Below are 24,022 nucleotides of genomic sequence, written 5' to 3'. Positions count from 1 at the left end.
TATCCTTCTTGAATAATGGTACCACATTCGCTGTCTTCCAGTCCTCTGGTACCTCTATGGCCAGAGAGGATTTGAAAATTTCTGTCATTGCCCCTGCTATCTCCTCCCTTGTCTCACATAACAGCCTGGGATACATCTCATCTGGGCCTGAGGATTTATCCACTTTTAAGCCCGCTAAAACAGCTAATACTTCCTCACTTTCAATGCTAATATGTTCAAGTATATCACAATCCCCCTTCCCGATCTCTACACCTACATCGTCCTTCTCCATAGTGAACACCGATTAAAAATAATCATTTAAAACCTCACCTATGTCCTCTAGCTCCACACAAGGATTGCCAAGTTGGTCCCTAATGGACCCAACTCTTTCCCGGGTTATCCTTTTACCCTTAATATACTTATAAAACGCCTTAGGATTTTCCTTTATCTTGCCCACCAGTGTTTTTTCAAGTCCCCTCTTCACTCTCCTAATTACTTTAAGTGCCACCCTACACTTTCTATACTCCTCTAGTGCCTCTGCTGTTTTCAGCATTTGGGATCTGCTGTAAGCCTTTCTTTTCCTGATCCAATCCTCTATATCCCTTGACATCCAGGGTTCCCTAGTGTCAGTATGGGACACTATAATGTGCCTCAACACCCTTGAGTGAGGAAGTGCAGTATCAGCCTGGGTTCTATTTCCTGAAGCTGGAAGCACAAATTTGTGGACCCAAGCAAGGAGAGACTCTCATGTCCACCTGTTCTGCCTGCCAACACTCACTGTTTAGGCAAAGAATGCCAATTTAACAAGGCATCAGAGGGTGACAAGCAGATAATAAACTACACATTTTGGAAATCTGTCAAACACAGCAAATACAGAGGTCAGCCAGTATCTGGAGCAATCAACACTTCAGATCCTTCATCAAAGCTCATTCAAACTTTCAACTTCTAACAGCCCTGCTGCGAACATCCTGTGTTTTCCGATTTTATTTTCTTATTTTGACATATGACTGGCGGACGATTACTCACTCACGGGGAAGAATTATTCACTGCAATTGTTTACATCAATGATGCCTTCAACAACAAAGGTTGGGAAATCAAAGCAGAGCGTGAAAAACTGCAAAACTTTTAGCAAAATGCAAATGTTGCAATGGTCATATATATATTTACAGTTTCTAGGTAAGTGAAAGTCTGGGTCATCAGTGCTGCCGGATTTTACGAGTTGAAATCTTGCAGTTTAACAGCATAAAGCACTGCTGAACTAGCCAAGATCATCTATCTCCTCAAAGCACAGACGTGCAAGGTTATCTGAGCAGTAGGACGAATTGCACCCTGTAGCGGCAGGTCAACCCTGCAGGTGTCACCATTGAAACAGACTGGTTGGTTAATCATTGACATCCTGGGATGCTGCGGATCAGCCTTGCCCAGGCATCAGATTAATGACTCGTTGTCAGCAGCCTGACTCCGTTCCAGTCTCTAAAATGTATGCGAGAGCACGTTTGAGGCAGTCTGCACATCTTGACAGCCTATTGGGCATATGCAAGTCATCAAAGCTTTTCCCATATTGTTTAAAGATATACCAGGCTAGATGGACCAGTTTCACTAATGCTTCATTAGTGGGGGAGGCCATTCAGCCCCTCAAGCCTGTTCCCTCAATTCGACCATGGCTGATCTGTACCTTAACTCCATCTACCCACCTTGGTTCTGTAACCCTCAATACCCTTGCCTAACAGAAATCTTATCAATTTCAGTTTTTATATCTTCAACTGACCCTCAGCCTCAAAAACCTTTTGGGGGTGGAAGAGTTTTCCAGATTTCCACTACCCTTTGCGTGAAGAAGTGCTTCCTGACACCACTCCAACTCCCGAGCTCCAATTTTAAAATTATGCTCGTTTATTCTGGACTTCCCCACCAGAGATAATAGTTTTTATCTAATTCTTGAATCATCTTAAACACCTTGATTAGATCACCGTTGAACTTCTATACTCAAGTAAATACAAGTCCAGTTGATCTATATGTTTAATCCCTTGAGGCTTTACTGACTCAGGTAGGTGGTGAATAAATCCCTCCCCTATTTATAAATTATACATGGGTGCACAATAGTTGAGAAGAGTTAAAGCAAAAGAAAAATGCTCCTTAATCAAATCAAGCAGTTCTGCATACAATCTGAAGAATACACAAAGTGGGAAGAGTCAGTTCTTTGTCTGGTCCAGTTGTTAACTCCTCAATCCACAGGACTCATACAAGTAGGAAGAGATCTCTGTAAGCCTGCAGCTCAATTTAAGTCAGTAAACTCAGTGGAAGGCTTATGGTTGACTACACTGGTTTTGAACAGATCTACTTATCTTTTCACAGATGGCGCGCTGTATCATTATGTTTGATATCATGGACTTTACTTATCTATCGGTGATGAGGTATTTCAAAAGGGATATTTGACAAGCTCCTTTAAAGGATCCCTGTCAAACACAGTGGGGAGTTTGTGGCACAGGGCAGCTCCCAATATTTTCATTTAGAACCTGCAACACTTCAATAAATGTTACACTCGTCAAGATGAGGGACCAGTGCTGGGGAATGGTACAGTCCCCTGCACTGTCCCTTCATGCACTCGGTGGATCTATGCAACACGGGTTAGTTAGAGTAATTCTCCCTCTACTCTCTGCCCCCAAAACCTGTACACCTTACAACACTATTGCTGCTTTCCCCTCCCATTTCCTGTACCATCAGTCTGATTCAGATTGCTGACTCAGTGTCAATTCATGCTGAATCAGCAGAGACATGCAAAATATCTATGGTGCAATTTGTACCTTTATGCAACAGTAACACTAAATCCCCAACCCATGCTATCCCTCTCATGCCACACCCAACTCACTCCTTTCATCCCTCTCATATCATCCCCATCCCATCTTCCTATGCCAACTCCAACCCCATTCCATCCCACTCCAATTCCATGCCATTCCTCCCCCCCTACATGCCACTCCTCCGGCCTCCCACGCCACCCTCAAAGCCCTCCAGTCACAGTAAATTTGCTGTTGGGCTCCCCTTACCTTCGGACCCACAAAACATCTGCGGTGAAAATAGCATCTTTATTGCAACAGTACTTCTTTAAATCCCCATCCCATGCCATCCCTCTCATGCCACATTCATTCCATTCATTGCATTCCTCATATCATGGCCATCCTATTCCCTCCCTCTTCCTACACCATCCTCCATTCCATCCCATGCTCATTCTATACCCCTCATGCTTTCACCATGCTGCCCCCACCATGCTCCACCCAATCCCCCACTCCACTTTTGCAGTGAGGTTGTGCTACAAACTCTGTTGGATGACAGTTGGTTACTTAGATATTTTAGAACTTTATTCTAATATTTGGGTACTGAGTGTACCCAGGCACCGCGTACCAAATAAACCCAGCAATAGATACACCCCTTAAAACTGAGCAATCAAAACAGTCCGGATGGACAAAAACTGTATTATTATAGATTGGATCAGTTTTATGCTACAGAGCTGTGCCCACTAGGAACAGAACTGAGGCTGTTGCCCTCATTTATACTCAGTCAGTGACATATGTCATTATGGCAGCATTCACAGTGGTACTTGCCAACCACTTGCAAAGTGTTTGAAATGCACCCGACCAAGGGCCAGTGCCTCTGTAGTAGAATCAAACACAATGGAGGGTGGAATGAGATTACAAGTTCAAGGAGTGTTGAGTGCTGCCCAACTCTTAAAAAGGCAATGACTGTCTAAATTTTCTCTGAGTTTAGATGATGGAAAATAACTACAATTAATTGCTTTGAAGTGTAGCAACTGTTACCATGTAGGCAAATGTAGCAGCTAATCTGTACATAGCAAGATCCTACAAAACAGATCAATCATCAGTATTTTCTTGTGGTTGTATCTGTTGAGGGAGGAATGTTGGAAAACAGTTTCTGTCACGGGATCGTTGGCCACAGGAGAGGTCTTGCTTTAATGCCTCAGCTAAAGAATTACAGCCCCAGTGATGCACTCACTCATAACTGCCCTGCAGTGTCTGCTTAACTAACAGCGCTGTCGACTAAGCCAAGCTAATACACAAAAAAAAAGGAAAAGGTAAACTTAATATTCTAAAATATTACCAAGTATTTACAGCACAGAAATAGGCTATTTGGCCCAACAGTTCCATACCGATGTTTATGCTCCACAGGAGTCTTGATGTAGTTGCATTAAATTTTACAGCATTCTTCTAAAATCCACAACTTTAATACTGGGACTTAAATTTCAGAGAAAATGTTAAAAAAAACACCACTAATAATGTTACTTTTACAAAATCTGATGACTTAGTTTTTTTTTCCAGAGTAGTGGCAAATTGCAGCAGTAATTTTGCATTTACACAGCACCTTCAATGAAGTAAAAATTCCCAACACTTTGCAGAGGCATGTGGGGAAAAAGTAAAAAATGTAAAATGTAAATAAGAATGTCAAATGGATCTCTTCTGCTTATTTTCAAAAGCTTTCAAACAGCCCTGCAAATGGGGCAACCGTCAGGGCGAAGCATTCTCCACTTTCTAACGAAGCTTAGAACATATTCTGAGGGCTTCCTCTAGTCATGAACAATAATGTAGAATTTCTTCAAAGGGAGATGTTATTTCACCCTCTGCAAAAATGGCCATTGGGCAAACGCCTGTCCAGAAATGCCAACATTGGCAAAACCAAAACATGGCCAAATTGGAACTGGGCTCAGTCACTTTATTCTGGAGGACACTGCTATTGGCAGCCACCTGGAGCACATTGTCATTAATATCAGATCATGCAATTACTGTTCAGCTTATATTACCCCCTTCAGCTGAAAGTCCATAATTGTTCTCCACCTTCTCCCCTACCCTCAAATCACTGAAGATATCAGTGTCATTGATCCACTATTTCAGCCTCCTACATTAGTCCAAGTGTTCAGACTTACTGCAGGTCTGCCGGGTCGTGAGGTAGTGCGTACCTCCTCTGGCTTTCCCCGACTCATATCCTGCGAGAGCACTGGCGACCCTTCAGGCTGAGAGGAAGCTGAGGTGAGAGAGAGGAAGGGGATGGTGAAAGAAAAAGCATCAAGTTAAACAGCTGCAAACAAAACAAAGAGCCAGCCAATTCCAGTCAAGATAAGGCCATTGAAGTTTATCACTCATAAAATAACAACGTCAAACTGAACATCCAAATAGGTTTTAAACATTCCTGATATATCCAAGTTAAGTCTTCACTTATCTCCTCTCAAATCAACTTCTTCTGTTGAACACGTTAGGTCCACTAAGGTTGTGAGACTGATCAAGGAAAATCATCACCAATAGTATCTTTCATATCCTCTGCATGCCCTAAAGCCACTCTATTACTGTGGAAGTGTAATTACATCGAGTATGCAGCTCAGAAACAGGCCATTTGGCCCAACTGATCTGTGCCGATGTTTATGCTTCATATCAGCCTCCTCCCATTTCATCTCCCCTATCTGCATAACCTTCTATTCATTTCTTCCTCATGTGCTTATGCAGCTTTCTCTTAAATGCTACTTCCCGCAACTCTCCCTTGTCGTAGCACATTCCACATTGTCACCACCCCCATGGATAAAGAGGTTTTCTTCTGAATTCCCTATTGGATTTATTAAGGACTATCTTATGTTGATGGTCCCTAGTTTTGATCACCCCACAAGTAGTAACATTTTCTCCATACCCACCCTATCAAACCCTTTCAAAATTTAGAAGACCTCTATCAGGTCACCTCGCAGCCTTCTCTATTCTAGAGAAAAGAGCCCCAGCCTGTTCAATCTACTTCTCAATTCTGCTATCATCGGGAATCTTTTTCAGCACTTTCAATAATGCCTCTATATCCTTCTTATAATATGTAGATCAGAACTGTACACATTAATCCCAAATGTGGTCTAATAAGGTTCTATACAAGTTCAATATGACTTCTCTGCTTTTCAATTCTATCCCTCTAGAAGTGGACCCCAGTGTTTGATTTGCTTGCAGTCTCATTAACTTGCATCACCAGTTTTAGTGATTTATGTATTTGTATCCCCAGATCCCTCTGGGTCCTCTGCCCCACTTTGACACTTCTTTTTCAACTAGTATGTGACCTCCTTATTCTTCCTTCCAAATGTACCTCCACATACTTTTCTATCGTGAAATTCATTTGCCAATTAAAAGCCTATTCTGCACTTTTATTACAGTCTTCTTGTATTTTTTCACATTCTTCCTTTGTATTAACTGCAGCCCCCAATTTGGTGTCATTCACAAATTTAGAAGTCATACTTCCAATTCCCAAGTCTAAATCCTTAACGCAAATGATAAAAAACATTGCTCCCAGCACTGATTCCTGCAGAATACCACTTTCCACTATTTGCCAATCTGATTAACTACCTTCAACCCCCACTCTTGGCTTTCTGTTTTGTAGCTTGCTATCCATTCTGCTACCTGACTCAACAGTCTCTGACATTAGTCATGAGTTTACCATGCGGTACCTTGTCAAACCTTTTTGAAAACACAAATACAATACACCTACTTTATTATCTTTGTCTACTCTTTCTGCTACTTCTTCAAAGAAACCAATAAGATTGGTCAAGCATGACCTTCACTTTTGAAATCCATGCTGAATATTCTATTATATTTTTGGCTTCTCGATGTCTATTACACCTTTGAGTAGATGCCATGATAATCTTATTACATGATCACAGCTATTGGGAAAGCTTGAACATCTTGGGACTTTTTTCTTTATAGAAGACTTAGAAGTGACCTGATGTAGATCTTTAAAATTTTTAATGGGTTGGACAGAACATATGAACATACGAATTAGGAGCAGGAGTAGGCCACTCGGCCCTTCAAGCCTGCTCCTGCAGGTCCAAATGTCGAGAGAATGTTTCCACTTGTGGGAAAATTCAAAACTAAGGACCATAAATAGAAGATAGTTACTAATAAATCCAACAGGAAAAGGAGGAGAAATTTCAGTCTGTAGAATGTGGGACTCTCTACCATAGGAAGGCATTGAGGCTAATAGCTTTGATGCTTTCAAAAGGAAATTAGAGTACACAAGAGAAAAAGGAATGGCAAGATATGCTGAAAGGCTGAGATGAGGCAGATAGAATAGGAGGTGACCTGTCTTAAACAGTTCTTCAAATCAGCCTACTTACTTGTAATTCTGTTGCGCTCCATAGAACCAGTCCCAAGTACCCGGTGGGGGCCAATCTGTGGGAGACTCTCTGCTCTTTCCCATCCTGGCTCAATCCTACGCAGGTCTGGATTGCTGAAACCGAATCAGGTCATTCAAGTCAGGAGGCCATTTTTGTGGCATGACACCCCACAGTTTGCCTAATTGGTTCACTATTTTACTTTATTAAAAGGCCATGCATGGCACAAACTGCCCAGCAAGACAATGCACAATAAAGAATCAAGGAACTGTTGTTTGTAACCCTGCCATTACTCCCGAATTTGTGGACATTTTCCTGGCAGGTAGTTACAATTCATCATTAAAAAAAAAGACAGACATGCATTTATATAGTGTTATCAACCTCAGGATATCCCAAAGTGATTTACAGTCAATCAGTACTTTTAAATTACCGTACCATTGTAGTATTGTAAAACCCAGCAGCCAATTTGCACACAGCAAAAAAGCAATGAGATAAATGACCAGATTGGTTTTTCTTTTAAAGTGAGATCAGTTCAAGTATTAATATTGGCCAGGATGCTGGGGAGAACTCCCCTGCTCCTCTTTGAAAATGTGGACATATAATCTTTTCAGTCCATCCAAGACAGCAGATAGGACCTCTGTTTTACATCTCATCCAAGAGACAGCACTTCTGACAGCACTACACTGGAAGTGTCGGCCTCAGTTCTGTGTTCAAGTCTCAGGAGTGGAACTTGAATAAATAGGTTAAATACTTGACAGTGTTTAAAAGCAGATGCACCAAATAAACATTTTTGAAAATAAGAGATTCGCATTAAGGCTTTTCATGTTTTATTTTACACTCATCTCCCAGCACCACAAACCACCTACCAACAACCAGTTCCAATGCAAATGTGTGGACAGCACTTGGGTGATAGACAAGTGCAGTTAACAGCATCTACCCATTCAAGAGGCTGCCCAAAGTGTTCAATTATCTGTCTCTTACTGACCTACTCAAGGCAGAGATACTGAGGGCTCTGAAGAGATGGACTTCAGTTACCTTACTCAGGAGTTGGGAAACTAAAGAAAAATCAACATTGTTTGACAACACTCTGCCTCTGGCAAATTGCTGATTTGCCCAGTCTTAGGCACTTCTCTCAATTCATTCAGAACAGTCAAGAAGCATGCATAGATTCAGCCCAGACAATTGCAGCTACTTAAAAAGGATGCTTTTCCTTCTCAAACTGCAGGTACTAATACTACTACTAGGTGGTACTACTACTAACCTGAAAAAACTCAGGCTACAGGTGCACAAGCATGTGCCAGAATACTCTCATTTTTCCACATTGATTACTCATCACTGATCTTTGGAGTGACCAACACCTTGTAGATTAGCAGACATGTATGGATTCTAATACGGTAATAGCAGCTACTACTCTATTATTTCTTTATTTTCCCATTACCACCCCTTTTTGCCTTGCATTATCATTCCTTTTGTCATTTATTCATTCCTGCCATCCATCCACCATTGATCTTCCCTTTTGGTCTTTCCTCCCCTCTCCCCCTGCATGCCTCTGTACTTGATTAAAGCCTGTTGCATCGCTAACATTTTCTAATTCTGATGCAAGGTCATCGACATAAATCGTTAACTCTGTTTCTCTCTCCATCAATGCTGCCTGATCTGCTGAGTATTACTAGCATTTCTGGGGGGTTTTCGCAGCAGCCTTTACTATGTAGGCCGCCCTGAACAGTGGCCGGAGGGGAGTGCAGACCCCACAATGGAAACACTTGCTGTGCATTTCACAGATGACTCAAGTGCTCCCATCCCACCAATGCCAGAATATTAGCTGAACGGAAAAAAACTTCTTTTAGCTATCTGCAGCTCTGCTTTAATCCGGACATACCTAATCGTATACCAACATACAGAACTGATCGGCAGGAAAAGACCAGCTGGACCATCAAGCCTGTCCCACAATATGACAGCCATGACCAAACATTTCTCAGCTCCCTCTTTCCTCCACCCACCCGCCAGGCATGTAACCACCTGGGAGAGGAAAAAAAATCTCAGGGTCAATAAGGAGAAAAAATACACTGGAAAATTCCTCTCCAACTCCCTTAAGCAATCAAAACCAGCTCAGATGATCACATGGGTCACTGAATGAATATGACGCAAGAACTCCTGACCTAAATAACATGGAATACTTCATGGCCTTACATAAGCGAAAGGAGGAAAGACATCAATTTGCTCTTTTAACCTTTATTTCTGTGACCATTCAATCACAATACACAGCCACTTGGTCAACTTCTCGGTGTGGCAAAAATCAGAAAAGAGCCCAGAGGTGCAGGGAATAGCACGCAGCACAGGACAGATGCGTGCTAAGTAAAGCTCAGATGAAACTATTGTAACCACAATACTCTGAGCAGTTGCCACTCTGGAACTTGTTCCACGTCCTGTTGAAGAAACTATGGACCGAAGAGGGAAATTGCTTCCACATTCTCAGGACATATTCCAGTATCCTTGCTCACTAGGTGAAAAATCCAATTACCCAAATCCAAGTGTACACATCTCTTGGCAAACAGCTCTCATTTGATAATGGGGTCTTACCAACCACGGGAGAAGGGGCAGCTTTTTTCAAATAGCAATAGGATGAACTCAAATCACAGGACACTGGCACAATCCTCTAGCAGAAAACTGCACATGTAGAGAGAGCGATGCTCAAAACAAGAGAAATGTTCTCAGGAGAGATGGACTTAGTGTGAGTGAGGCAAACTCAATGATATGGCACTTTTAGTGATTTGGGAATTACATTGAGGGATTCTGGACATTTACAATTACAACCAGTGGATAAGGTGTAATTCCAATTTCATCAAATTCGTGATGTTTGTGATTTTTACCCGTATTTTAAGGATGGAATTTCATGATCCATTCACATTTCCATGAAAACCATAAATCAGTGGCCTTGAATACATAAATTAGTCTAACGGACTTGCTGTGTATTTCCAGCATCTTTTGGTTCACTTGCAGTTTGAGTTATCACTGTGTTGGCTACATGTAAAACCTGAAGGGATAGAATGGGAAAGCAATGGTACACGGAGTTGAATGGTTTACATTACCTTGCACGCGGTGCCTGCCCTGGTCGATTTATCAGAGCACTATTGCTGTTCAGTGCTGTAGCTATGGACGTCGTTCTTTGAGGAACCTTCAGCCAAAAAAAGAAACACAATCTGTTTAAGCACCATTCCAACAATTCTACTCTGAATTAAATATGAATTTAGGCTGCATGACTTCTCTTAAAAGTCATGCTTAGATGGATCTATACACCTTTTGAAGGACTACTCTGACTTGGCATTTATGTAGAGCTTTTACAGCATTGTATTAAAAAAAAAAATAGCGTGGCTTGAACCTCTGGTATGGTCTGTCAGCCATTAGTACATTTAAAGGTCAAATGGCACGGCTGTGAATTGTTTCAGTTTTGTGAACAGCAGCCAATTAATTATATACACCAGGCACAGCTGATTATGTGGTAACCCTGTGCAACATTCCATCTGCTACAGAGATGCTTTTCAGTTGATCTGTAAAATTATTTCAGTTTCAACATGGCAGTTGCAATTAACGCCTTGGCGGACAGTGTGAAAAAGTTGCATTTATACATGCCTTATGCCTCACAGAAAGAACGCAAAAGTAGTTGATATACAATGAGTGACTCCAAAATGCAGTTACTTATGTATAAAAAATTAGCAGCTGTTTTGATACAGCAAGTGGCACAAAAGGCAATAAGACAACCAGTTAATCATTTTTATTGGTGGTGTTGGATGAGGTTAGAATGTTGACCCAGCACACTGAAAGAACTTCCCCATCTCTAACTTCCTACAGCACTACAACCCTCTAAGATCTCTGCACTCCTTCAATTCTGGCTTCTTGTGCACCCTCCAATTTTCTTTACCCCACCATTGGCAGACATGCCTTTTGCCATCTAGGCCCTCAGCTCTGGAATTCCCTCTGTAAACCTTCCCCTCTCCTCCTTTAAGATGCTCCTTAAAACCTGCCTATCTGACCAAGCTTTTTGGTCACCTGTCCCTTGCCGAAGAAAAAATCTCTCTCAGTATCTCATGTGGCTCTGTCAAATTTTGTCCAATATCGCTATGAAGCACATTGGGACCTTTTACTAGGTTTAAGGCACTATATAAATGCAAGCTATTGTAAATGAATTCTAAGCTCTAGAAATGATTGCCAGGGGAGTTTTAATGTGAAGTGCTGGAACAGGCTATTAGGACCTTAGTTTAATATCTCATTGGATACGCTGCAACACTCCAACTGGAGTTCCAGCCTACATTTTTAATTGAAGTCCTGGAGTGATACTTCAACCCACAACCTTCTGACTCAGAAGTAAATGTGCTACCAACTGAGCCTCGCTAACACTTTTACGGTGTTCATCATTACGGCAGAAAGATCTTTATTCACATCCTTTGAACGTGGTTCACTCAATGCACTTGGAGTACAACACTGGCTCTCACCTCTGAGACTTGAGTTTCAATCCAGCAGACTAATGAGATCAAAGTCTCCAATCTGTGCTGGCTATATGGATCGTAACTGTAATGAGCTACAGGCACTCAGAGAAAACAAATGAGCACAAGTCCACAATAAAAAAGTTCAAAGGAATACAGGAACAGGAGAAGGCCATTCATCCCCTACAGGCTGTTCCGCTATTCAATTACACCAAGGCTGATTTGTACCTTAACTCCATTTACCTGCTTTGGTTCCTAACCCTTAACACACTTGCTTAACAAAAATCTATCATAATTTGGCTCATGTGAGCAATCTCGAAGAGAAGATTAGCTCGTGTGGGTAATAAAGATATCAGTGATTCAGCGAGAAATTCTCCTTTGAAATGGGGGATTGATGTGTATTAGGATTGTGTTGAGGTACAGCTGCATCTAACCGATGCCATATGTGACCGTGGGAGTGCTTGATGGGACACTGCAGGTGAGCTTCACATCTGATCCTTGCTGTACTTGATTTGGGTATGCTTTGTGCTGGCACCAGGTGCTGTAACATGAGAAAAATCCATCAACCCCACACTTTCATGAGCTCAAAATTTCAACGGGGAGGTAATTGGGAAAAAATGTTGCTATTTTATTTACGTAGTAGCTTATCACACAGAAATGTCTCACAAGCACTTCATAAACAGGATCAAATAGCAACGTTTTGAAGTGTTTTACTAAATTAACAGTGCATGATTGATCTCACAAGTCTCAAGTTCACGATTCCTTCTCTCCCCCGAATGATAGACAATTTTTACGCGACCCACAATTTTTATTCAAGCACTAGCCCAAATTTTGCAATGTAGATAAACAATTCCGAGACCCATGGTGCAGCCCAACTTATCGCATCAGCATTATGCAGACACAGCAGGTCTTAATCTTGCATTCTACCTTTCAAAAGCAACATAAAGAGCTCCAGTAGAAGACATAATAACCAGAAGACCAACCGAGAACACATGGCACAATCCGCTAACTAGAAGGCAGATCAATTCAGTCAGCTGTTGTAATCAATAAGATAGCAGAAGGCAGAATCCATTTGGTTGAGGGTGCCTTACCAGCCTTTTCCCTTCTCTTGCACTATAATTTTTTTCTCCTTGACTTGTCCTGATTACCTTTGGAGGTGCTTCGTCTTCCATCTTCACCCATGGCCCAGAGTCATCTCTGTTGCCGGCACGGGGAGGTAGTACAGGGGTCTCAGAGGTGGGGTCTGAGTTCTGCCGCAACATCTCACCACGCTTCACTGGCACAGGCTCCTGGGTTGGGAAAGCAGCGACATTCTTGGTCGGTTGGTCTTGGAGTGACTGAGACCTTGGCACTGGTGCTGACGATGGCTTCAGTGCAACCAGGTGTGCCACTTGAAACTGCGAGAAAAGTTTCCAACAACGTTTCAGTGCAAACTCAAGTGAAGTTGGAAGACGAGAGGTCAATTCACATTTGCTGAACAATCTATATCGCAAACAAAAGCAAAATACTGCAGATGCTGGAAATCTGAAATAAAAGCAGAAAATGCTAGAAACGCTCAGGTCAGGCAGCGTCTGAAAGGTTAACAAACTGAAATGTTAACCGTTTCACGAGCCACTGATGCCTGAACTGTTGAGTGTTTCCAGCATTTTCCATCTCTATTACTGCAATTTCTCTCCTTCACCTGAATATTCACTTATCAGAGATTCATGGCAAAGCATGAATTTTCTGTTCCACAATTTATTGGAATTGAAGTTGCTCCAAAATTAAATGATTAACAACATTTAAAAAATCAAAGCTTTAGAACCAAACTTAGGAGTAAAGGTGCAACACGAGATTATTGGACAAAATTAGGACTCATGGCATTGGGGATAATATGTTAGCCTGGATTGAGGATCAGTTAATGGATAGAAAACAGAGTAGGAATAAATGGCCATTTTCAGGTTGGGAGGTTGTAACTAACGGGGTATCACAAGGATCAGTACTTGGGCCTCAGGTATTTACAATCTATGTTAATGACTTAGACAAGGGGACTGAGTGTAACGGGTCAAAGTTTGATGATACATAGGTGCAGAGGAATATAGACAGGGTGGGTGAGTGGGCAAGAACATGGCAGCTGGAGTGCAAATATGCGAGGTTACCCATTTTGGTAGGAAAAACAAAAAAAGCAGAATTTTTTGAATGGAGAGACACTGCGAAATGCCTGCATTCAAAGGGATCTAGGTGTCCCTGTTGATGAATCACAGATAGTTAACATGCAGGTATAGCAAGCAATTAGGAAGACAAATGGTTTCTTAGCTTTTAGCAAAGGCATTGGAGTACAACAGCAAAGAAGTCTTACTACAATTAAACAAAGCAGCAGTGAGGCCATAACTGGTGTACTGTGTGCAGTTTTGGTCTCCTTACCTAAGGAAGTGCTTTTGTGCCCTAGAGGGAAGGCAATGAAAGCTCACTAGACATGTTCTTGGGCCCATTTCTGTGCTGTATAACTCTATGAGGGCATTGTCCTATGAGGAAAGGTTGAGTAGAATAGACTTATATTCCCCTGGAGTTTAGAAGAATGAGATCTAAGTGATTTAATTGAAACATATAAAAATTTTTAAGGGGCTTGACAAAGTGGATGGATGAGAAAATGCTTCCCCTGGCTAGGCAATCAAGAACACAGGGTTACAGTCCCAGAATAAGGGTTGGCCATTTGGGAAGGAGATGAAAAATTTCTTCACTCAAAGGGTTATGAATATTTGGAATTCTCAGATCTGTGGATGCACAGCCATTGAGGATATTCAAGTCAGAGATCGATAGATTTTGGGGACTAAAGGAATCAAGAGATATGGGGAGAGTGCAGGAAGGTGGAGTTGATAAAATATCAGCCACGATCTCGTTGAACTCCTGCTCTGAGTTCTTACATTATGTTCTTAAGCTTAAGAAAAAGATGCAATGTGGGCAAGACAGAAAAACGATTTTATAATTTAAAATTTTTAATACATTTAAGTTGCCCTTAACCTAACATCTCACAGATTAAAGATAGAAAGGCACATGAGCCTAGAATTGGGAGAGATGGGCATGATGGTCAATGACAGAAGGTGGCAGTTTAAGGTGCTTGGATTTAGCCCATCAATTACCCAACTCAATCTTGCCCCCCACCCCCCCATTAGATGTCACCAATATTTTAGAAGAACAATTAACTCCTCTCAAGATAACTTCTGTTCAGTTTTAACTATTTTAACATTGAGAAACACAAGCTCTATGGTCTAACATGCTGTGCCATTCTACTGAAAAGTACTGAAGGAAAGCTGGATACATGAAATGTCCTGTGCAAGTCATCCTAAATCATGTTTTACACAATACTGGTTAATATTTATTTTAAAAGCCTGATGCATAAGTTAAGATTAATCATAAACTGCTCTGCTGTCCTGATGGTTCTGGAGAGGCTGTTGAGAAATAGTTTCTTTAGCACCATTTCTTCTCAATATTGACAAACTGTCTAGAAAAGAGATGGCTGCGGAATGTTCTGATAGATGTCTTTGAAATTATATGGGGTTTGATAGAGTAAGCATGGACAAGATATTTCCACCTTTGGGAGAGTCCAAAATATAAGATCACTAATAAATCCAAGAGGAATTCAAGAGAAACTTCTTTACTGGGATTGTTGAGAATGTGGAGCTCGCTATCACAAGGAATAGTTGAGGTGAATAACACTAGTGCATTTAATGGGAAGCCAGATAAACGCAGGAAAGAGAAAGGAATAGAAAGGTATGCTGATAGGCTGAGATTAAGGAAGGTGGGGGAAGGCTGGTGTGAAACCAGTTGAACTGAATTAATTTATAGCACAGGAACCAGCCAATACAAAATATGGACCTCGTCTATGAAATGCAAGCAATATTGCATGCAGACAATATCACATGCATTACGAAATTAGGGGAAGTTGTCAGGAGTACTCAGTTGGACGTTACAAGTTAAGATGCTGTCGTTAATTAATTTCCTACACATCTGCACTTCATTAAGCCAGCCTAGCCATTATCCCAAGCTACCTCTGAAGATACTTAGAAGAAACACAAGGAAATGTCCAAATTAGTGCCATTTCTTTGCAATGGGGGGGGGGGGGGGGGGAAGTGGAGGAAGTTTTAACTTTTTTGTGGGGAGGGGGAGAAAGTCGCTAGTACCAGCAGCTAGGTGGAGCTGCAGTTTACTCCAGCACCTGAGTCATTTGTTGCCATAATAATCCAGGACCTGAACCAGTCACCATTCTCCAACCACCAAAAAGAAAGATAAAAATATGAATGAAAATTCAGCTCCTGCGATGGAGAACTACCTTCGACTGGGCTCCCTGCGGCTCCACGGGCCGGTGCATGGGCGGTGTCTGCGAGGCCTGGGCAGCACTGCTGGGCACTGATTCAGTGAGAGACTGTAGTGATGGATCTGATATTGTGGTCCCCATCTTAGGTTTTGCACCAGGAGAGTTCTGTCTGTTCATTTTGGAGCGTTCTTCAACCTTCAAAGACAGAGAGCAATCAAAATGAGGCAAGTGACTTGATCGCTAAAATAAGGCAAGAAAACTATAGGAGTACCTTGGGCTTAGCTGCGAAATGTTGCAAGTTCCAGAATCTGCCAACTTTTTTTTAAATCTATAAAAATAAACTTGTAAATAGTGTCACTATTCTTAATATTTTGTTCACCCCAAGACAAAACCTCAATGCAACATTTGTGGAGGCCTGCAATCCTGAACAGACTGTTATATTTTGCAAAGTATTTAAAGCCTTTGCTCCAGACATCCTGAGCCCAACTCAGTTCATTCTGATGCTGATGGTACATTGCAGTGGCCAGGAACAAATGGAGCACCATACAACCTCAACCCAGCCAGGTGTGCAAATGCTGCCATGTAGAACATTCCAGCTTGTACCTCAGTCCCTTACATACCACTTGTGAGTTTGTATTTGTCTGCTTTATATAGACTGTAATCTACAGAGCATTAACGACAGCAGAGTATGATAAATGCTTGCTGCCCTGTTCAGATCTTCTAACCTCTTAAGGAACTGAAAAAGTACCCAATTCCAGGTTGGCTGAATGTTTTATCCTTTAATCTGTCTGATGCAAGGAGAAAAGAACTTTCACCCGAAGAACAACCACATGCTGCAACACATATTCTAAGTCTTTCTAAGAAATGGGTGACCACACACAACACACCATATGGGTTGATTGTATTTCACTACTGATAACTGTAAACCATACAACTTTTCACAGAAGTCTTTTCTTTCCCATTTCCCCCTCATTATTGTCCTCCTTAGGAACCCTGAAAGTTATATTAAGAATTGCTTTTCATTACAGATCAAGAGCCACCTTTCACATGCAGCGTCTGCAGATTAGTAACTGGTCAGCACATGAACTGGTATTTTAGATTAGATTAGATTAGAGATACAGCACTGAAACAGGCCCTTCGGCCCACCGAGTCTGTGCCGAACATCAACCACCCATTTATACTAATCCTACACTAATCCCCTATTCCTACCAAACATCCCCACCTGTCCCTATATTTCTCTACCACCTACCTATACTAGTGACAATTTATAATGGCCAACTTACCTATCAACCTGCAAGTCTTTTGGCTTGTGGGAGGAAACCGGAGCACCCGGAGAAAACCCACGCAGACACAGGGAGAACTTGCAAACTCCACACAGGCAGTACCCGGAATCGAACCCAGGTCCCTGGAGCTGTGAGGCTGCGGTGCTAACCACTGCGCCACTGTGCCACTCACTGTGTGAGAGTGAGGGAAGCACAGTTACTACACTGCAAGCAATAAAAAAAGGTGCCTGGGATGCCAGAGAAATCATAAATAAGGATTGTGTATGTAATTCCTCCTCGATATAAATCCAATCAGGAATTCAAGAGAAACTTCTTCAGCCAGAGAGTGGTGAGAATGTGGAACTTGCTACCACAGAGAATGGTTGAGGCGAATAGCATAGATGCATTTAAGAGGAAGACAGAAAAGTACAGTCGAGAAAGGAACAGAAGGTTAAGTTACATAGAACTGCATAGAATATACAACACACAAACAGGCCATTCGACCAACAAGTCCATTCCGGCATTTATGTTTCACTCGAGACTCTGCCCATATTTCCTCATCTCATCCAATCAGCATAACCCTTTATTCCTTTCTCTCATATGCATATCTAGCTTCCCCTTGAAAGCATCTGTACTATTCACCTGAGCTACTTCCTGTGGTAGTGAGTTCCACATTCTCACCACTCTCTGGGCAAAGAGGCTTCTACTGAATTCCCTGCTTGAATTATGCTGATAGGGTTAGACAGAAAAAAAGGCAGACTTCCATTTATATAGCGCACGTCATGACCACCGGACATCTCACAGCACTGTACAGCCAATGAAATACTTTTTGAAGTGCAGCCACTGCTGCAGGAAACTCAGCAGCCACTACGCGCACAGCAAACTCCCACAAACAGCAATGTGATAATGACCAGATAATCTGTTTCTGTTATGTTGGATTGAAGGATAAATAATGGCCAGGACACCGGGAATAACTCCCCTGCTCCTCTTCGAAATAGTGTTATGGGACCATTTACATCCAACCAAACAAGAAGATGGGGCTTCGGTACTGTGCTGAAGTCAGTCTTAATTTGTGGTCAAGCCCTGCAGTAGGACATGCACCTCAAACCTGGTCACTCAGAGGCAAGAGTGCAACCAACTGAGCCATAGTTGACACTGCAGATGAAACAGAGGACTTTCTTGCTAGAGGACGAGAAGTTATGCTGCAGCTGCACAAAGCCCTAGTTAACCCCACCTGGAGAACTGTGTTCAGCTGAGCATCACACTTCAGGAAGGACACATTAGCCTTGGAGGGAGTACAGCATAGATTCACCAGAATGATACCTGGGCTCCAAGGACTAAACTAAGAGATTACACAAACTAGGGTGGTATTCCTGGAATTTAGAAGGTTAAGAGTGATTTGATCAAAATTTTCAAAATATTAAGGAGAACTGATGGGCAGAGAGAGAGAGAGAGAGAGAAAACTAATCCCGCTGGTTGGGGAGTCTAGGACTGGGAGATAGGATCTAAAACTCGGAGCTAGATCTGTCAGGTGTCACGGTTACGAGAAGTGCGAAGATGAAAAACTACAGACTCAAACGGAAGAGTTAATAAAAATTGACTTTGCCTTTTTAAAAAATCTGCAAAAGACAGTCACGTGTATTGGAAAATTGCCACACTGTCTGTTTCGAACAAAGGATGCCCAACCAGGTTGAGAATGTCAATTACACCCATCCTGAAACATTCTGAATTGAATGACTTCTACTGAAACAAAGGTGGTATGAAGTGGAAACAGCATATCCAGATTATCTCATCCTGGGCCATTGTGTGATCACCATGGGGAAAAGAGACCAAAGCGTCTCTGATAAAGAATCTGATGTGACAAAATTTGAGCGGGGGGCGAGAGGGGCCAGAGAAGGGCGAGAGAGAGGGGGGGGGGGCGAGAGAGAGAGGGGGGGGGGCGAGAGAGAGAGGGGGGGGGGGCGAGAGAGAGAGGGGGGGGGGGCGAGAGAGAGAGGGGGGGGCGAGAGAGAGAGGGGGGGGGCGAGAGAGAGAGGGGGGGGGGCGAGAGAGAGAGGGGGGGGCGAGAGAGAGAGGGGGGGGCGAGAGAGAGAGAGAGGGGCGAGAGAGAGAGAGAGAGAGGGGCGAGAGAGAGAGAGAGAGAGGGGCGAGAGAGAGAGAGAGAGAGGGGCGAGAGAGAGAGAGAGAGAGGGGGCGAGAGAGAGAGACGAGAGAGGGGCGAGAGGGAGAGAGAGAGGGGCGAGAGGGAGAGAGAGAGGGGCGAGAGGGAGAGAGAGAGGGGCGAGAGGGAGAGAGAGAGGGGCGAGAGGGAGAGAGAGAGGGGCGAGAGGGAGAGAGAGAGGGGCGAGAGGAGAGAGAGGGGGCGAGAGGAGAGAGAGGGGGGGCGAGAGAGAGAGGGGGGGGGGCGAGAGAGAGAGGGGGGGGGCGAAGAGAGAGGGGGGGGCGAGAGAGAGAGAGGGGGGCGAGAGAGAGAGAGAGGGGCGAGAGAGAGAGAGAGAGAGGGCGAGAGAGAGAGAGAGAGGGGCGAGAGAGAGAGAGAGAGAGGGGGCGAGAGAGAGAGAGAGAGAGGGCGAGAGAGAGAGAGAGAGAGGGGGCGAGAGGGAGAGAGAGAGGGGCGAGAGGGAGAGAGAGAGGGGGCGAGAGGGAGAGAGAGAGGGGCGAGAGGAGAGAGAGAGGGGGCGAGAGGGAGAGAGAGAGGGGCGAGAGGGAGAGAGAGAGGGGCGAGAGGAGAGAGAGGGAGAGAGAGGGCGAGAGGGAGAGAGAGGGGCGAGAGGGAGAGAGAGGGGCGAGAGGGAGAGAGAGGGGCGAGAGGGAGAGAGAGGGCGAGAGGGAGAGAGAGGGGCGAGAGGGAGAGAGAGGGGCGAGAGGGAGAGAGGGGGGCGAGAGGGAGAGAGGGGGCGAGAGAGAGAGAGGGGGCGAGAGAGAGAGAGGGGGGCGAGAGAGAGAGAGGGGGCGAGAGAGAGAGAGGGGGGCGAGAGAGAGAGAGGGGGGCGAGAGAGAAGAGAGGGGCGAGAGAGAGAGAGGGGGGCGAGAGAGAGAGAGAGGGGCGAGAGAGAGAGAGAGGGGCGAGAGAGAGAGAGAGGGGCGAGAGAGAGAGAGGAGGGGCGAGAGAGAGAGAGAGAGGCGAGAGAGAGAGAGAGGGGCGAGAGAGAGAGAGAGGGGCGAGAGAGAGAGAGAGGGGCGAGAGAGAGAGAGAGGGGCGAGAGAGAGAGAGAGGGGCGGAGAGAGAGAGAGGGGCTGAGAGAGAGAGAGAGGGGCGAGAGAGAGAGAGAGGGGCGAGAGAGAGAGAGGGGCGAGAGAGAGAGAGAGGGGCGAGAGAGAGAGAGAGGGGCGAGAGAGAGAGAGAGGGGCGAGAGAGAGAGAGAGAGGGCGAGAGAGAGAGAGAGGGGCGAGAGAGAGAGAGAGAGGGGCGAGAGAGAGAGAGAGGGGCGAGAGAGAGAGAGAGGGGCGAGAGAGAGAGAGAGGGGCGAGAGAGAGAGAGAGGGGCGAGAGAGAGAGAGAGGGGCGAGAGAGAGAGAGAGAGAGGGGCGAGAGAGAGAGAGAGAGGGGCGAGAGAGAGAGAGAGAGGGGCGAGAGAGAGAGAGAGGGGCGAGAGAGAGAGAGAGAGGGGCGAGAGAGAGAGAGAGAGGGGCGAGAGAGAGAGAGAGAGGGGCGAGAGAGAGAGAGAGGGGCGAGAGAGGAGAGAGAGAGGGGCGAGAGAGAGAGAGGGGGGCGAGAGGAGAGAGAGGGGGCGAGAGAGAGAGAGAGGGGGGCGAGAGAGAGAGAGAGGGGGGCGAGAGAGAGAGAGAGGGGGCGAGAGAGAGAGAGAGGGGGCGAGAGAGAGCGAGAGGGGCGAGAGGGAGAGAGGGAGAGGGGCGAGAGAGGGAGAGGGGCGAGAGGGGCGAGAGGGGCGAGAGGGGCGAGAGGGGCGAGAGGGGAGAGGGAGAGGGAGAGGGAGAGAGGGAGAGAGGGGCGAGAGGGAGAGAGAGGCGAGTGGGGGAAGAAACACAGAGACGTGGGGGTGGGGGGGGTAGGAGAAGAGACACAGAGACGGGGGGAGAAAGAGAGAGACACAGAGACCGCGGGGAGACACGGAGACTGGGGGGGAGAGACACCGAGATCGGGAAGGGGGGCGACGGAGAGAGTTTTCTGTTAACCGAAGGTAGTCAGGGATATGGGGCAAAAGCAAGTATATGTAGTTAGGTCGCAGATTCACCTTGATTTCACTGAATGGCAGAACAAGCTCAAGGAACTAAATGTCTTACTTCAGGAGCATAGGAACAGGAGGAAGAGGCTTGTGTGGAGCACAGCATAGGCATAGACCCGATGGGACGAATGCCCTGTTTCTGTGCTGTCAATTGTGTAATACATGGGAGTGCTGCTGCCTTTGGGAGGGATGAAAAATAACAAAGGTTGGTCCCAGATAAGGCCCATCAATCCCACTCTTACCGTAGTCTATTCATGACTACCTCAATCCTTGATCTCCATTTCATTCCCTTACCCTGTGCTAAACAAATCTCCTAATAATCTTCAGCTCTTAATGGGTCTTGGTCAAGTTTTTCTTTTTGAAGGTCTTCTACCTCATTCTACTACTCCCTCTAGCATTCCCCCCACCCCCACCCCAGTGTGGTAAGCAAAAATGGGTATTTTATTTCAATCTTGTGAATTTTGTAAGTACATTCGCAAGTTCTCTGCTCATTGTTCAACATGATCAATAGGAGTTGATGGAGCATATAGAGAAACTATCTCCTCTGGTAAATGGATATGCACTTATAGTGCCATAACCTACAATGCAATTGACCATGAGCTGGAATGTGGGATTTTGCTGGATGGTTACTTGTCAGTCGGCATGGACATGATGGACTGAATAGCTTATTCTGTGCTGTAAATGTCTATGATTTTCTATGATTCTGCGGTAGGAGGGAGCGCAGAACAAGGGGCCATAGCCCTAAAAATTTGAAACTGGCCATTCAGGGGTGATGTCAGGATGCATTTCTTCAAAGGGTAGTGCAAATCTGGAAATCTCTCCTCCAAAAAGCTGCTCAGGCTTGGGATCAATGGAAACTTCCAAATTGAGATCGACAGATTTTTTGTTGGGTTAAGGGTTACAGAACCAGGGTGAGTTAAGATACCACTCAGCCATGATCTAACTGAATGGCGGAACAGACTCGAGGGGCTGAATGGCCTCCTCGTGCTCCGATGCAAATAGTTGGCTTACTTCTGCCATACCCATAATTATTCTAAAGACCCGCATCTTTCTCCTAGTCTTCTGTGAAGAAGCGGGAGCTTCTAAAGGATTACCTCCTTTGCAATCAGTCGGATTCACACTTTTATTGTAATAGTACAGCTGCTTCTTTTCTTGGGGTTGTTGCTGTTTCTGCAGCTGCTGTTGCTGCTGCTGCTGTTGCAGTGACATGAGGAAGCATGCTCCTGCTGCAGTTGCCTTTGAAGCCGCTCAGACTGCCGTGCTCCTCTAGTTGTTTCCGCTTGTATTCCTGCAACAAACACACAAGAAAGCAAGCAGAATATTAGCAAACTACTTGGCCATTTCTAAAAAAAAAATGCAAAAGATTGATAGGAATATATAAAAAACCAATCAATTCCACCATACTGATAGAGAAGTGTTTGCACAAGTGTCAACAGCAATACTCACTTCCTCAACTCCGACAAAAGGCTGAGGTTGCTCTTATCGGCATCTTTAGCAGACTGCAGACCAGTAATACTTTATCACAATAACGCAAAGACAATAGATATAGATGCTCCAATTGTAAAACCGTTATAAAGACCACCTCCAGGCGCTTATCCATTGTCTCTCGAGATAAGGAGGCCAAAGAAGATTAAAAAAAATTATACTCGGGATGCGTGCACAATGGCAAGGCCGGCCTTTAGTGCCCAGTCTTAGTTGCCCTGAAAAAGTGGTGGTAGACTTTTTCTTATACTGCTGCAGTCTGTGAGATGATTCTGGCTGTTCTTCGCAGTGGGTTTTGATACAAATGAGTAGCTTGTTGAGCTACATCCAAGGGCAGTTAAAAGTCAACCACTTGGTGTGGGACTAGATGGCTGGTTTGCTTGCCTTACAAGCATTGGAGGACCAGATGGGCTTATAACAACAATACGACAGCTTCATGGTTAGCATCATTGACAGCAGAATTTTTACTTTGAGTAATTTATTTATCTTTTTAAACAGAATTCAAATTTTCAAACTGCCATGGTTGGGATCTGACATCACGTTTTCTGGTTTCCTAGTCCAGTAACAATCACTAAACTACTGTAAACAAGTGAAACCTTCCATCAATGGGTTGCTTCTGCAAACTTTGGGATTTCATTAAAAGAAAGCCAGTTTTATTTTTAAAACATGGAGCTTCAGTGTGGGCAACAAGCCTGTTCGAATCCAATTCTTCCAAGAATTGTAACTGTCATCAGAAATCATGCAGTAAATACTCCAGCACCACATGGATGATTTAAACCCAGACGGTTGACAACAATCCCCCACTAAGAACCTCATACTGTTGAAGTATTTACTTTTAAAGTGTGATGAATGAAAAGAAAACAGCTGTTCCTCCTCCACATGCACTTCCTCAGCCAAGAGGGTGGCCAGCCCACTTCTGTGTTTTTGCCATTTTTATTCTATATATATTGCTAGACATTGAGGCAGGAGGGCCCAGGGATTCACACCTTCAATTAGCCCGCCTGCCAGTGAAGAAATATCTGATGTGAGGTGCTCTGTTACCAAAGCGGCCAAGATTGGGCACTTAGCATATGGGAGAACAAGAGAGCACCGATATGCTGGGTTCCATAGGACACTGGGAGGAGAATTTTTTTTGACGCAGTGTAGTATGATGATCTGGAATGCACTGCCTGAAAGGATGATGGAATCAGATTCAATAACAAC

At 44.3% G+C, this 24,022-nt stretch overlaps 1 protein-coding gene across 1 annotated transcript in view; it reads right to left on the bottom strand.

The window, feature by feature from the left end:
* LOC137357574 (misshapen-like kinase 1) overlaps nucleotides 1-24,022 on the bottom strand; it is a 264,262-nt gene that overhangs the window by 69,697 nt on the left and 170,543 nt on the right. Inside the window, 8 exon segments of the mRNA XM_068024008.1 lie at nucleotides 4,910-5,007; nucleotides 7,118-7,230; nucleotides 10,204-10,289; nucleotides 12,744-12,992; nucleotides 15,905-16,084; nucleotides 22,418-22,551; nucleotides 22,554-22,598; nucleotides 22,601-22,625. Coding sequence (XP_067880109.1) covers nucleotides 4,910-5,007; nucleotides 7,118-7,230; nucleotides 10,204-10,289; nucleotides 12,744-12,992; nucleotides 15,905-16,084; nucleotides 22,418-22,551; nucleotides 22,554-22,598; nucleotides 22,601-22,625 — 930 coding nt within the window.

This window comes from Heterodontus francisci, chromosome 48 (genome assembly GCF_036365525.1).
Source record: "Heterodontus francisci isolate sHetFra1 chromosome 48, sHetFra1.hap1, whole genome shotgun sequence".
Lineage (NCBI taxonomy): Eukaryota > Metazoa > Chordata > Chondrichthyes > Heterodontiformes > Heterodontidae > Heterodontus > Heterodontus francisci.
This window is presented reverse-complemented; position numbering and strand designations above follow the sequence as displayed.